The 15,367-nt window shown below is 37.8% G+C and overlaps 1 protein-coding gene across 2 annotated transcripts in view; it reads right to left on the reverse strand.

Annotated features, from left to right (window-relative positions):
- Window positions 1-15,367, reverse strand: part of adamts18 (ADAM metallopeptidase with thrombospondin type 1 motif, 18) — a 58,758-nt gene that overhangs the window by 33,236 nt on the left and 10,155 nt on the right. The window contains exons 4-11 of one of the 2 annotated variants that reach the window (XM_077714184.1): window positions 11,149-11,419; window positions 9,894-10,108; window positions 8,364-8,447; window positions 7,869-8,028; window positions 4,849-4,954; window positions 3,201-3,338; window positions 2,978-3,131; window positions 379-474 (exon numbers count right to left, since the gene is read on the reverse strand). In XM_077714184.1, coding sequence (XP_077570310.1) covers window positions 379-474; window positions 2,978-3,131; window positions 3,201-3,338; window positions 4,849-4,954; window positions 7,869-8,028; window positions 8,364-8,447; window positions 9,894-10,108; window positions 11,149-11,419 — 1,224 coding nt within the window. Of the gene's footprint in view, window positions 1-378; window positions 475-2,977; window positions 3,132-3,200; window positions 3,339-4,848; window positions 4,955-7,868; window positions 8,029-8,363; window positions 8,448-9,893; window positions 10,109-11,144; window positions 11,420-15,367 lie in introns of those variants that run through there. The other variant, XM_077714185.1, reaches the window with a different exon arrangement.

The raw sequence follows: 15,367 nt of genomic DNA on the forward strand, positions 1-15,367 counted from the left end.
AATGTAGTATTAAGAAATATTAAAATGTCATTTAAAAAAAGTTAGAGGGGCTGTAAAACACCAAAAACAAAGACGAGTAGTGGACACTGGCTTCCGCGCGACGGCGCCATCTTGGAAAAAAAATAAAAAATAAAATGTCATTTGGACAACGTCGGAGGGCCGGATTAAAAAGCCTAACGGGCCGTTTGTGGCCCGCGGGCCGTAGTTTGCCCATGTCTGACCTAGACTAACATAAATGACCTGTCACAAAGTTGTTGTTTTGATATTAAAGAAATGAAAACACTCCGACTGTGGTGCCAATTTTGGCGATTTATCACAAAATATTTAAAAAATATATATCTTTCATAGCCATAATTAATCATGGACGAAACACCTTACCATGTCAGGTCCGCAGCTCGTACCCTCGGCGGCCGGCATGAACTTAGTCTCGCATCGGTGTCCCGTACGGTGACACCACAGCGACTTGCAGATGTCCTGAAAAACGAAGCATTTAAGGAAAAAATAGAAGACGTCAGAAAAATATATGAGTGAAAATCTATATATACAGTACAAGTATTTGTACTTTCTTACTCCACTGTTGAATGAGCATCATTTGCTGCTCATATTAAAAAAAAAAACTAAAAAAAGCCTGCACGTCAAATCTAATCAGTGCGCCGCTTTAATGAAACAGGCTATAATTGTGTGTGTCATCTGACCCAACAATACAGAAATGGAGAGAGTGAGTGAGCACAGAGGGAGAGCCTCGGATCGGGAGACAGGCTGCCGACGCTGGCTGGCTGGCTGGCTGGCAGCCGGCCGGCCGGGGCCACGGGGGAAGAAAACCGGGACCGAGAGCCAAGGAAAATTAGGCACACGGACTTGGCTATTGGGTTAAAAACAGGGTTTGGGTTTCTAATGTGGGTTTGTTTGGCTGTCATATTAGAGTTTAGACCAAGGATGTGTTAACACTGGGTGTTTGGTCGGCCGGACGTTTGGTCGGCCGGACGTTTGGTGGTCGGACGTTTGGTGGTCGGACGTTTGGTCGGCCGGACGTTTGGTCGGCCGGACGTTTGGTCGGCCGGACGTTTGGTCGGCCGGACGTTTGGTCGGCCGGACGTTTGGTCGGCCGGACGTTTGGTCGGCCGGACGTTTGGTCGGCCGGACGTTTGGTCACCGGTCTTTTGGTCGCCGGTAAAATGTACTTAGATATTAAACAGTACTTGGGTATTAAACAGTACTTGGGTAATAAACAGTACTTGGGTATTAAACAGTATTTGGGTATTAAACAGTACTTGGGTATTAAACAGTACTTGGGTATTAAAAAGTACTTAGATATTAAACGGTACTTCGATATTAAACAGTACTTAGATATTGAACAGTACTTGGACATTAAACAGTACTTAGATATTAAACAGTACTTAGATATTAAACAGTACTTAGATATTAAACAGTACTTAGATATTAAACAGTACTCAGGTACAAAAAATATCAAGTAAAAAATTCCATCTCCTCATTGCTAAACGTTGAACATGACTCAAATTGGACAATATACTGCTAGTTTTTGAAGCTAGCTTTAGCATCAAAGATTAGCACCTCCTTTAAAACCCCGCCAAGGTCACCATCACGCAAACATCCTTTGAAAAAAAACCTGAATAGCCACGCTAAAGTGTTGTGCTTTAATTTCCCAGCTTTACCATTTGTTGGATTCTTTTCCCAGTGGTTAGCGGCCAAGGAGCATTTCCATTTGAATAAGCGCTAACATAAAGATTTCACCTTGCCCAAAGGGGTCCGACCGGGGGGACAGAAGGTGTCCATCCATTGAGGGGGATTCAAACCAACAGGGTAAAACAACAGGGGTCTCGGGCTGTTTGGCAAGGATCACTGCGATTTATAAAGTGCCCATTTACTGCGACATTATTGAGGCTGTAAAGACCACAATACTAGACCCGGTGTTGTATAGGGGCTCATTACTGGAGGGTCTTGATGGTCTCAAAAGCTTCTTGAGGTGGGATTGTTTTAGTCCATAAAAACGGGACTATAGAACAGTATTTATGTTGATGTTCATGTGTAGGCAAGCCAATGTGGGAAGGTTTAGTTCGCGGGTCGCTTTAACGCCAACTTGATTTCATGTGGGCCGGACTATTTTAGATATAGTATTTAGATTTTTATTTTTAGAAATGGATTAAATTAACTGGATTAAAAGGCCTGAATATTCAATTTTTTATAGATCTAAAACAATATTTATTTTAGCTTTTTTTATAATATATTTTTAGATTTTACAAAATATTTTTTGAACTAAAAATTTAAAAAAATGGATTAAAAAATTAGAGTAATATTTAGATTTTTTAAATGGATTAAAAGTCCTGAATATTCAGTTTTTCTATAGATCGACAATGTTTATTTTACATTTTTTTAAATATATTTTTATATTTTACAAAATTTTTGAACTAAAATCACAGAAAAAAAATGATAAAAAATTACAGTAATATTTATATTTTTAATGGATTAAAATCCCTGAATATTCAGTTTGTTTATAAATCTAAAACAATGTTTTTTTAAGCTTTTTTCTTATAATTTTTAGATTTTACAAAATGATTTTTGAACTAAAAACTGAAAAAATTGATTAAAAAATGACAATTATTGATTTAAAAGGGGAAAATCAATAAATGTAATATACATCTATACTCTATATTTTAAATTGATCCTAAAACAGAAAGTCTGCACTCATTATTTACTTTTTTGGGCCGCACAAAATGATGCGCCGGGCCAGATTCGGCCCCCGTGCCGCCACTTTGACACATGTGCTTTAAAAGGTATTTAGTGGAAGAATAGTAGTCCTAAGCTTTGAGTGCATGAGAGAATATTTAAGTCCACAGACCAGAAAATACGCGAGTAATAAATAGATAAAGATAGTATACTGACAGTTGACAATTATAGTTGTACAGAAATGACTAAAACTCCTCAAAAAGTGACATTTAAAAGGTCTTTAGGTGCTTACCTTGACAAAATCAAGACTGCACAACTCCGCCCCGGATCCGAACTGCCATTTGCACTGCGTATCTGCATCGTACAACTGCCCGGGTAACTTCTCGGGATATTTGTACTGACCAATCTGCTTGGGCTCATCCACCAGACAAGAAGCCTGGGTTGTCCTGAAGGGGGAAACACCATTGGTGGTCACATTCACGATTAACTGGGACCACCCAACCAACGTTGCCTACCCTAGGAAGCGATTGAGGTACTGCCGACTGCAAGTGGACCAGGAAAAAACCCCATTGTTACCAGCCAGGGTTGGGGACATGATGTTACCCTCGGTTTTACGACAAGGGTTACCCTCACCGTCGTGTATCATCCCGAAACTGGTGAAGAAAAAAATGGTGTTTAGAGTAAGCAAAAACAAGCAATAAAACCAAGACAGTGGTATCTCGACATATGAGTGCCTCGACATACGAGTACCTGGACATACGAGTACCTGGACATACGAGTACCTGGACATACGAGTACCTCGACATACGAGTACCTCGACATACGAGTATCTCGACATACGAGCGCCTCGACATACGAGTGCCTCGACTTACGAGTACCTCGACATACGAGTATCTCGACATACGAGCGCCTCGACATACGAGTACCTCGACATACGAGTGCCTCGACTTACGAGTACCTCGGCCTACGAGTACCTCGACTTGCGAGTACCTCGACATACGAGTACCTCGACATGCGAGTACCTCGACATACGAGTACCTCGACATACGAGTACCTCGACATACGAGTACCTCGACATACGAGTACCTCGACATACGAGTACCTCGACATACGAGTACCTCGACATACGAGCGCCTCGACATACGAGTACCTCGACATACGAGTACCTCGACATATTGGTACCTCGACATATTGGTACCTCGACATACGAGTACCTCTACATACGAGTACCTCGACACACGAGTACCTCGACATACGAGCGCCTCAACATACAAGCACCTCGACATACGAGTGTCTCGACATACGAGCGCCTCGACATACGAGTACCTCGACATACGAGCGCCTCGACATACGAGCACCTCGACATACGAGTGCCTCGCCATACGAGTGTCTCGACATACGAGTGCCTCGACATACGAGTACCTCGACATACGAGCAATTTGAGATACTGGTAACATTTTTAGTACTATTAAACATATTTAGTGCTATAAAACCACTAGTTATTTGTTACTTTGTTAATAGATGGCAAATTACAAAAAATAAAAATGTTGTTCCAATCCAATATACAGTTTTTCAGAGGGTTGGAACAAATTAATTTGTTTTTAGTTCATTTCTATGGCAAATGTTAGTTTGAGTTACGAAAAAATCGACATACAAGCTCAGTCCCGGAACGCATTAAGCTCATATCTCAAGGTACCACTGTATATTTAATATTGATTATTTCACTATTCATGATTGGTCTTTTAGGGACGTCCTGATGCAGATTTTGCTATTCATTTTGACATCATTAGTCTTTTTGACTCAAATAGTAAGAATACATGGTATGTTTTACAGTAAAATGTTCAGGTTTCTGTCCCAATTTGTCTCCTGACTCAACACGCTTTCATGCATTTTTGACACTTAAGTATCTGTGTAAAGAGCAAGAGAAAACATGTCCAAGGTTTGTTTTGGGTTTGTGCCAGGCAGGGAGATGCATTCAAGCGTAAGAAAAAATAACAATGTAAATTCAACCAAACGAACTTGGACAATTTCACCCTTTGAACAGGTCAATGTGTGTTTACTGTATATTCATGTTTGAGACATTTTGAGGTAAAACTTAGGTTTGCATGAGGATTTTTTTGGCTGAAAAATATCGAAACTGTGAGACACAACGAATGTACGTACTTGTGTCCAGATTCGTGAGCGATGGTGAACGCCAATCCGAGTCCAGTGTCTTCATTGATGGTGCAACTTCTGTATTTGCTGCACATGCCACTGATTGGAGCAAAACCTGCCAAAAAAAGAACATCAAAAAATGAGAAATAAGCTAAAAATGTAACTTATCGAAAAAAGTCTGTTCCATTCAAATCAAAATGCTATCAGTTATACTATGTTAGAGGCTTAATTTTAGTTGAAATTGCCAAATTTGACCAAAATCCTGTTCATGTTTTTTTGGAGTTTGATCAAAATCTACATAAATATTTGCACAATTTTCACGTTAATTTCCAAATGTCTCTTTAGTTTAAATAATCAAATGTTCAGTTGTTAAGATGTGATCGACAGTTTTGAACGAAGCAAAATAATGTTTTTTTGTCTCTAATCTATTGTCATAATCATTTGTTTCATATGTAATGTCATTTTTTGTGTATAAAAATTGAAGTTGGTGTTCAAAAAGTCTTTTTTTTTTAAATTTGAGTCTTGAAAAAGATGGAGTCGTCTTATAATCAGGATCACAAATGCTAGCAGTAGTATTTTGTCAGAGGCCTAATTTTAGTCAAAAATGCAGAATTTGATCAAAATCTCAGCCTTATTTTTTGGTTTCATCAAAATCTACATAAACATTTCCACAATTTTCACCTTCATTTCCAAATATGATTGCTCTTTACGGTACATAATTAAATGTTCAGATATTAAGATGTGATTGACAGCTTTTGCATGATTTGAACGAGGCAAAACAACAATGCTTTTTGTTTCCAATATATTATAATCACTATTTTCAGACGAACTGTCATTTTTTGAGTATAAAATTGAAGTTGGTCTTCAAAAAGTATTTTTTTCAAACTTGAGTCTTTGAAAAAAATGGAGTCGTCTTATAATCAGGACCACAAATTCTAGCAGTCTCACTTCAGATGCCTAATTTTAGTTAAAAACGCCTAATTTAACCAAAATCTCATTAAAAAAAATTGTTCCATCAAAATCTACAACCATTTTCGCATTCATTTCCAAAAGTGATTGCCCTTTACTTTACATAATTGTATGTTCAGAAAATAACAAGAAATCGACAGTTTTTGCATGAATTGAATGAGACAAAATAATCCTTTTTATCTCCAATACATTGTTATAATCATTTGTTTCAGATGTACAGTCATTTTTTGTGTATAAAAATTGAAGTTGCTCTTCAAAAAGTATTTTTTTCAAACTACAGTCTTGCAAAAAAAATGTGTCGTCTTATAATCAGGATCGGATCATCTTATATTCGAGCCTATACGGTATTCTTAATAAGATTGGCCGAACTATATCTAATAATACAAAGACTTCCATAGAACATCTCCACACTGTTTTTAATTGAAACGGTGTTCAGGCCGATTTTTTTCCCTTCCTTCCTGTTTTTTTAGCCTTTCATGCACCCAAAAAAAAAATGCCACAAATGATATGCGTGCACCTCAAGGCTTCTTCTCCAAGTAAATCCACCTTGCTCAGTCAGTCCAGACATTTTAGTTTGATCCAAACCAAAATAACAGGAATGAACATTTTCTCTCGGACCGCAGTCTGGACCAAAGCGACTTCTAAAGCAGACATGGGAGACTCCCTGGGTAGGACGGTTAAGACTTTCCAGCAATTATAGGAGGTCGTGCCGTCCATCCATCCATCCGTCTCTTGAGGGTAACATGGGAAAGGCAAAAAAAAAAAAAAAAGACTACACCCTGTAGTGATAGCTGTGCCAGTTATCCCAGCAATAAACTGGCTAGCAATACATACCTGTCAAATTATACGTTTTCCCTGTATCTGATACAGTTTTTGGATCATTTCAAATGGTGCACGCCGGATGACAACTTTTGTACAAGATTTTTTTTAAGTACGTTTTTTTTGGGGGGAAAACAGAGCTTGTTTTTCCGGTGCTCAGACGTTTGGTCGCCGGTCTTTTGGTCCCTTTTGGTCGCCGGTCTTTTTGAGTTTACTGTTGAAGCCAGGTCTCAAAATTTTATATATGAGATAGTTTAATATCTAAGTACTGTTTACTATCTAAGTACTGTTTACTCCCTAAGTACTGTTTAATACCTAAGTACTGTTTAATACCAAAGTACTGTTTAATATCCAAGTACTGTTTAATATCCAAGTACTGTTTAATATCCAAGTACTGTTTAATATCCAAGTACTGTTTAATATCCAAGTACTGTTTAATATCTAAGTACTGTTTAATATCTAAGTATTGTTTAATATCTAAGTACTGTTTAACATCTATGTACTGTTTAATATCTATGTACTGTTTAATATAGCTAAGTACTGTTTAACATAGCTAAATACTGTTTAATATCTAAGTACTGTTTAATATATAAGTACTGTTTAATATCTAAGTACTGTTTAATATCTAAGTACTGTTTAATATCTAAGTACTGTTTAATATGTAAGTACTGTTTAATATACAAGTACTTTTTAATATAGCTAAGTACTGTTTAATATCTAAGTACTGTTTAATATCTAAGTACTGTTTAATATCCAAGTACTGTTTAATATTGAAGTACTCTTTAATACCCAAGTAGTGTTTAATATCTAACTACTGTTTAATATCTAAGTACAGTTTAATATCTAAGTACATTTGACCAGCGACCAAAAGACCGGCGACCAAACGTCCTGTCACAGTTTTACCCATTTTGGCTCGAATCCGGATCACATTGGTCCTGGATTCCAGACAAAAACCTCATCATCGATTGCTAATATTGTCATGCATTTTGACTATTTTTAATATAGCGCATCAGCAAGCAATATAAACTATAATTCTAACTTTAACCTCTATTAGAAACTCTCACATTAAATTCCAAATTTAAATTCCACACCCATGAACAGAAACAGGTCATCCCGCTAAAAAAAAACCAAAAACGAACAAGCTCTTATGCCCGCGGTTCAAGCCAGCAAAAACTGGTCAAGACATTCAGGTGTAAAAACAAAGTTTTTCGCAGGAAGTTGCATTTGGCCAGTTTCCTCACCCAGGGTATCGCAGGGCTCGTTTTTCCACGAACAGATGTCCAATCCGGTGAGGAGTACGGCGTGGTCATGGCGTTTTCCGCTTTTGCCCACCAGGCCCGACTGCCATTGACAGAAACTGTTCAGTGATTGGTCGGCGTGGTGATTGATGGTCAGGCCCAGCTGCGATTATTGCAAAACAAAAAAAATAAACAGTAATCCCTCACAAAATCATAGTTTGCCATTTACGACAATAATCTGTTCTTGTTTTATATTATTATGTTTTTGGGGGACCCAATTCTGTCTTTTTGCTTAAAAAAAAACATTTTTGTACAAGATTTGGTCCCTTTTTAAAATCTCTGATGATAACGTTCCATTCTAGATTTAAACGAATAGGCAAATAAAATATTTTATTGCGAGAAAAGCGATAATTACTAGCGGTTTTTCGCTATTTTTGAGTGTAAGAAGCGTAAAATGACTGTATATTTGTAGTTCCAGTACGAGAACAGTACACTTACCGGGTCTTGTTCCAGTAGCAACAAGCTAACTACCACAATGTTGATGTCTGTTCCGATGGTGCCATCTTTGAAAAGACTGGAAACCTGGAGAAGAAGAAGAAGAAGAAGAAGAAGAAGAAGAAGAAGAAGAAGCCTTAAAAAAGTGGTTGTTAACTCAATAAATGAGCCAAGCACATCATTGGTCAGTTTGTTTGTTTGGTTCTGAATCGTCACGGGTAAATACACATGTGGAAAGAATGATGTCATTGATGCATTCGGGGATTAAGACAAGAAGAAGAAGAAGAAGAAGAAGCCACCGGCGCCACCGAAAGGGCGACAAAACCACATTTCGGAACAGGAAAGACAGGCTATGGGCCGAGAAATTATGACTGGTGTTCTTTGATGAAATGATGACTGTATTGGAACATTTAAAATGACTATACTCATGTGTAAATCAAGTTTGGCAATGCAGAAAATCATTCCATCCAAAGCAATGTATCGGGGATGCAATTCTGGTTGTGATATCACAACCAGAATTGACGTTTGTGTCTAGGATTCTGCGAGTAGAAGAATAGCATGCTAGTAGATAGCAAAAATAGGTGTTGCTCATTCTGGGTGTGAAGTCATTATTTTTTTTAATGGATTGGGGCAGTCCTTGCTTGGATCGGTTTCCACTATGTAGAGGCAAACTGTTAAAAATATAGGTTTTATGGCATAATGTAAATAGTTATGGATCTGTGCGAGTCTTGTTAATGTACGTATATCACTCTGACAATATTTACCGTAATTTCTCACATATAAACCATATTTGTCATGCAAAAAAAATGATGATTGAATCAAGGGTAAGGCTTATATGCGCAAAAATTAGACTTGGGAAGCACGAAACTGCAAGGTGACAAAGACGAAATGCCATAACGCAAAACAACGCGGCCAATATAGTAATTTATTTCAAAATAGAGAAAAGATAAACAGATAAAATGCTAAAGTACATTTCATTTGATGTCTATGAATGAAATTCAAGAAAAAAAAGTGTATCTTGCATAAAACGTGAAAAAAATGTATTTCTGCCTGCCATTGCTCGCCATCTTACCTAGGGCTGACAAACCTGACCACTATTTACTACACTTCCTGGTTGTACTGCTCACATGACTTCCTTTTTCAATTTGTCTACGTGCAAGACAATCCTTTCGATTTATAGTACCTAAAAAATACCACATGCAATGATTTTTCTTAAGATTTCCTTTCAAAGTAACTCATCTGTACTCCTATAAAAACCATGAATATGAAGGTAAAAATTGTGAATCAGGGGGCGGCTTATACGAGAGAAATTGAAAAAAAATCAACGGGTTTAAGGCAATTTGAAGAGTACGGCTTATACGCAGATGCGGCTAATATGCGAGAAAAATATGCTAAATCCTTAGATTTCTAGATTTTCATGTCCTCCACTACATCTATGTATATTTTCCTACATTAAAGTGTATTTGTACTGTAGTCCATTTCCAAAAATATAGTAGTAGTAGGAAATTTTAACCCTACGATTTTCACACTGACCATATTCATGACGGTGAGGACGTAAGTAGTCACATTCTCGCGGCCATGTTTCTCCAGCATCTTTCTATCGGCCACCACTAGGGTCTCCACATTCAGCCCACCAACCCGATTGGAATCAATAGGCGAACGTTTGGGCCTTCCGGGACCTTCGTCGTCGGGAATGGCAAACTCGTCTGGCATCAGAAAACGATCCTCAGTGGGAAGCTTGGGAGCGTCTGTGGGAATGAAAAGCAGTTTGATCCAGTCAAGCAGAAAGATGTGTACATCTCCGTATTAGGTGTTCTTAAAAACCAAGAAAAACTTTATTTGGCAGGCTTTGTTCTATTTAATGGAGTTATTTCAGGACATAGTCACATCCCGAGTCATAAGACAAAAATCATGAACTAGTTTTTCCACAATAGTATTTACTGCATTTTCTGTATCATAAGTCGCACTTTTTGTTTCATAGTGGACTTATATGTATCATGTTATCACGCTTATAGGGTGCACTTAAAAGTCTAAAATTTTCTCGAAAAATGCCCAATGATTTAGTGCGCCTTGGTTATGCACTAAATTGAAAATTTTGTATGAGCCTAACCGCTGACTGTTTTTATTTCTTGTTGACATGCTTCTTAAGGCAATCAACCCCAAAATAGACTTCCCACGTATTTCAAGCAATATGGTAAATTCATTCAAAACTTACCAGACAATTTTTTTTTTGCAATCTGACAGCTGAAAACCAGTTTTTTTTTTTTAAATTATAGTTATCCAAAAAAGTAAATTTTACATTAACGTGTCTATTTTGCCTGTTGTTTTTCTTTTAGCTAGGTTTACATTAATATAAATAGTTATTGTTTTTTGATCAAATCAAAAAATGCTCTGGTGCGACTTATAGTCTGAAAAATACGGTATTGTTTTTTGTTTATTTTTTTTTGTTTTTGGGTTTTTTTGTTTTGTTTTTTGTTTGTTTTTTTAAATATTTTTTATTTGTTTTATTCTATTTTATTTTATTAGTTGTTTTTTTTGTTTGTTTTTTATATTTTTTATTTGTTTTATTCTATTTTATTTTTATATATATATATATTTTCTTTTACTGACAGTGGTAGAAATTAACTTAACTGGGAAAGAATGCGTTGAATGCTCATGTTTGAATCCCACTTAGGGCAATAGACATCTAATCCATAAGTGGAATTGTTCGTTTAAATGTTTAAAATAATAATCCAAAGTACATTATTTGAATTTTCAAGTATAAGGAAAAGAGAATTCCCTTACATACATTGCTTGCGGCGTCCACAGAAGTGTTGCCTTTGTCCGCCCTCATGTCGGTCATCCCGGCGTTGATGGTGGTCCAAGTGTGGTAGGTGTTGGCTAGACGGGATGAGACTCGACGGTTCGCCGGCTCGCTCGTGGACTACGTGTTCGGCAGAGCGTTTGTAGATGACGTGCGGCTGATGGCTGGCAGGCGCGCTGTAGTTGTGACGTTTGGCCAGATGCTGAGGTAGAGGGGAGATCATGTAGTCGTGCTCGGACAACCGGATCAAACCTGACTGGGAGACACAAGCACAATGCAAGTTGATTTTAATTTTCAAAATCACTCGAATGATTAAAAAATATATTTTTGTTCAAAAGAGGCTCAGAACGAGGAACAGCCAGAATCCGATTGTGGTGACGTCACAACCAGAATCCGATTGTGGCGACGTCACAACCAGAATCCGATTGTGGCGACGTCACGACCAGAATCCGATTGTGGCGACGTCACGACCAGAATCCGATTGTGGCGATGTCACGACCAGAATCCGATTGTGGCGACGTCACGACCAGAATCCGATTGTGGCGACGTCACGACCAGAATCCGATTGTGGCGACGTCACGACCAGAATCCGATTGAGGCGACGTCACAACCAGAATCCGATTGCGGTGACGTCACAACCAGAATCCGATTGCGGTGACGTCACAACCAGAATCCGATTGCGGTGACGTCACAACCAGAATCCGATTGCGGTGACGTCACAACCAGAATCCGATTGCGGTGACGTCACAACCAGAATCCGATTGCGGTGACGTCACAACCAGAATCCGATTGCGGTGACGTCACAACCAGAATCCGATTGCGGTGACGTCACAACCAGAATCCGATTGCGGTGACGTCACAACCAGAATGCGAATGCGGTGACGTCACAACCAGAATGCGAATGCGGTGACGGCACAACCAGAATCCGATTGTGGTGACGTCACAACCAGAATCCGATTGTGGTGACGTCACAACCAGATTCTGATTGTGGTGACGTCACAACCAGAATCCGATTGTGGCGACGTCACAACCAGAATCTGATTGTGGTGACGTCACAACCAGAATCCGATTGTGGTGACGTCACAACCAGAATCTGATTGTGGTGACGTCACAACCAGAATCTGATTGTGGTGACGTCACAACCAGAATCTGACTCTAATGTCACAACCAGAATCCAACTGTAACGTCACAACCAGAATCCGCCTGTAACGTCACAACCAGAATCCGCCTGTAACGTGACAACCAGAATCCGCCTGTAACGTCACAACCAGAATCACCAAAAACTGTGGGCGGTCCCTGATGAATTGTTCAAGATGAAAAAACAATACACTTGTAAAAACAATAATAAAATAAAACAGCCAGATTTGAGTGCTAAAATAGTTTTGTACATGCCAAATTTCCCAAATACAGTTATTTTGATTTTTTTGACACTAGCACCTTAGCACAGGCATACACTTAATCTCGATTTCTCTTGTTTAATCTTCCATGTCCGTGTTAAGTTGTTAAACATTTAAATATGGGGTAGGGGAAGCAATTTATTGTCTATTTCCACTCATTCCCATCAGGATTGCAAAGGTGGGGACAGCCTAGAAGACGTAAACACACACACACACAAATCAACCCACTGACCCACTGAGCTTTGGCCTCAGTTCGAGTGTCTGTGTGCGTCTGTGTCTGACACAGTCGACGAGCAGATTGCAAAATAAACACAAGACGGACAAAAGAGGAGCTGCTGTTGTCAAAACACGACAGGGCTCGCTGTGAGAGCGGCCGCTTTGAGAATGTTTCTCATTTGTGTGGAACGTAAACTTCCTCTAGCCTACATTTCACGTTCTGAAAAAAATGGGGGTTTCCACATTGATTTTTTTGTATTTGGGTTTAATATATTTAAAAAGGGACAGTACATATTAATGAACATATACATATTTGTTCTAATGAACATATACATATTCATGTAAAATTTACATGAATATGTATATGTTCATTAGAACAAATATGTATATGTTCATTAACATAAATATGTTTATGTTCATTAACCTGAATATGTTTATGTTCATTTACATTGTAAATGAACATAAACATATTCAGGTTAATGAACATAAACATATTTATGTTAATGAACATATACATATTCATGCTAATGAACATATACATATTCATGTTAATGAACATATACATATTTATGTTAATGAACATATACATGTACCTATGTAAAATTATAGCCGACTTTAGTACCCTTGTGCTGGTTGAAGGTAAACGACAAAACATATTTTTCTATTTTTGTTCGTTCAAAAGCCAGCTTTAAGATGATTGGCCAAGAGATTCAGAGATGGGAGTTCACCTATGCTAATTGGTATTGAGTTCCAGGTATGAAAGTGATTTGGCTAATTTTGCAGTCTTTTTGAAGGGAGCTACACAGTCACCTCTAGAGCCAGCCCTTGTTTAAATGTATGATTTTTGTGTACTAAATATTGCAGTGGAGGAGGAGCTTTGTGTTGGAAGATATTGTAAACTAAGAATATTTTATATCAATTCATGAGTACATTAATTTTGGTAGACGTAACTGAAACAATCACTTTTTGAAGGGAACTACACAGTCACCTCTAGAGCCAGCCCTGGTTTATGTGTTGGAATTTTTTGGTAGAAAATCTTGCAGTGGAGGAGGAGCTTTGTGGTGGGGCATAAATAATTCCGATTTAAAAATGACAAAATAAATGGAAATGACTGCCTTTTTTAGTCATTTCATTAAAAAAATGATTGATTTTGATATAATATTGTTATGATGGGAACTGAAGGGAACTACACAGTCACCTCTAGAGCCAGCCTGTGTTGATCTGTTGGGATTTTTTTGTACAAAATCTTGCTTTGACATGGAAGATATTGTAAACTAAGATGGCATCAGCATATTGAACATTTCTCACAGGCTTGTCGGAGAAATCGAATGAAAAACTTTAATGAAGATACTTTAAAACTCAGTCTGCAGAAGGTCGTCATCTTGTGGACTTCCTATGTGTGGCTCCAGTTTTTTTAACTAGCTCTACAATGTTTTCTGTGTCTGTCTTGCTACTGCAACCAAGGAAATTTCCCGACTACGAAATGAAATTCTAATCTAATCTAATCTAAAAATATGTAAGACCAATGGAGATAATTCATACAGCAATCTATTTTATCTAAGGTGCATTATTTACGATGGCGGTGTCATGGAATATAACTCAACGTTGAACAGAGAGGAAAGGTCAGGGCACTTTTTATTTGCTCATCTTTTCATCCTGGTCTGGAGTTTTTTTTACAACCCTCGTCAAGTAATATCACTGTCATCATTCCTAGGAAACTTTCCCTCACCCTCCAGCGATACTACACGACTTTAAAAGTCTTTAAAAGTATTAGTATTTTCTATCTTAAGGTACAATTAACATCGTTAAAGATGGGAAACTGTCGTTTTAAAATGTCAGAACTTGTTTAAGTTGTCTTCGTCTTGTAAAAATCAAAGAGATGGGCTAGACTAGTTGGCGGTTTAGTAATGGGTAAGTTAAGGTAAGGGGATTTTGGATTAGGAAATTAACATGCTTCAAAAGTCATATTGAAATGGGTTGATTGAGTGTTTTTGTTTTGTGGTATTGTGTTGTTTTGTTTTGTAGTATTGTGTTGTTTTGTGGTTGTGGTTTAAGTATTTTTTAGTTGTTTTATGGTTTTTAAGTTTTGTGGTTGTGTTTTAAGTATTTTTTTAGTTTTTTTTATGGTTTTCATGTTTTGTTTTGTTTTTGTAAGAGTACAAAGTATTTCAGTTTGCCCCGAATGTCAGCCATTTAAGACAAATGTTTTTCTTTGCCTCTCCAAACATAAATTTTGGGGACTAAGACGTCGCCAACTAAGTGCCGTCATCTAGCTTGAAGGCGAGAAGGCGTGTGTGGGTGGATGGGTGTTACTTTCACTCACTTACTGGACTGGATGTAACAAGCCCAAACGTCACATTGTGTCAACTAAAGTAGAGATGTTAGCGTTATATTGTGTAATCGCCCCAAAAAATGATGTTTTTCACTAGTGTCATTCATTTTCGATCAAGTTATTGGATTGGGACATCCCGGCTAAATAAGTCGGTAAGTGATTTGGTAAGTTAGTAAGTAGAGAGGTTGATAAGTAAGAGGGTAGGACAATAGTAGATAATAATAATAATGGTGGTGATAGCAAGGGTAAATTATTACCA

This window comes from Stigmatopora nigra, chromosome 3 (assembly GCF_051989575.1).
Source record: "Stigmatopora nigra isolate UIUO_SnigA chromosome 3, RoL_Snig_1.1, whole genome shotgun sequence".
Lineage (NCBI taxonomy): Eukaryota > Metazoa > Chordata > Actinopteri > Syngnathiformes > Syngnathidae > Stigmatopora > Stigmatopora nigra.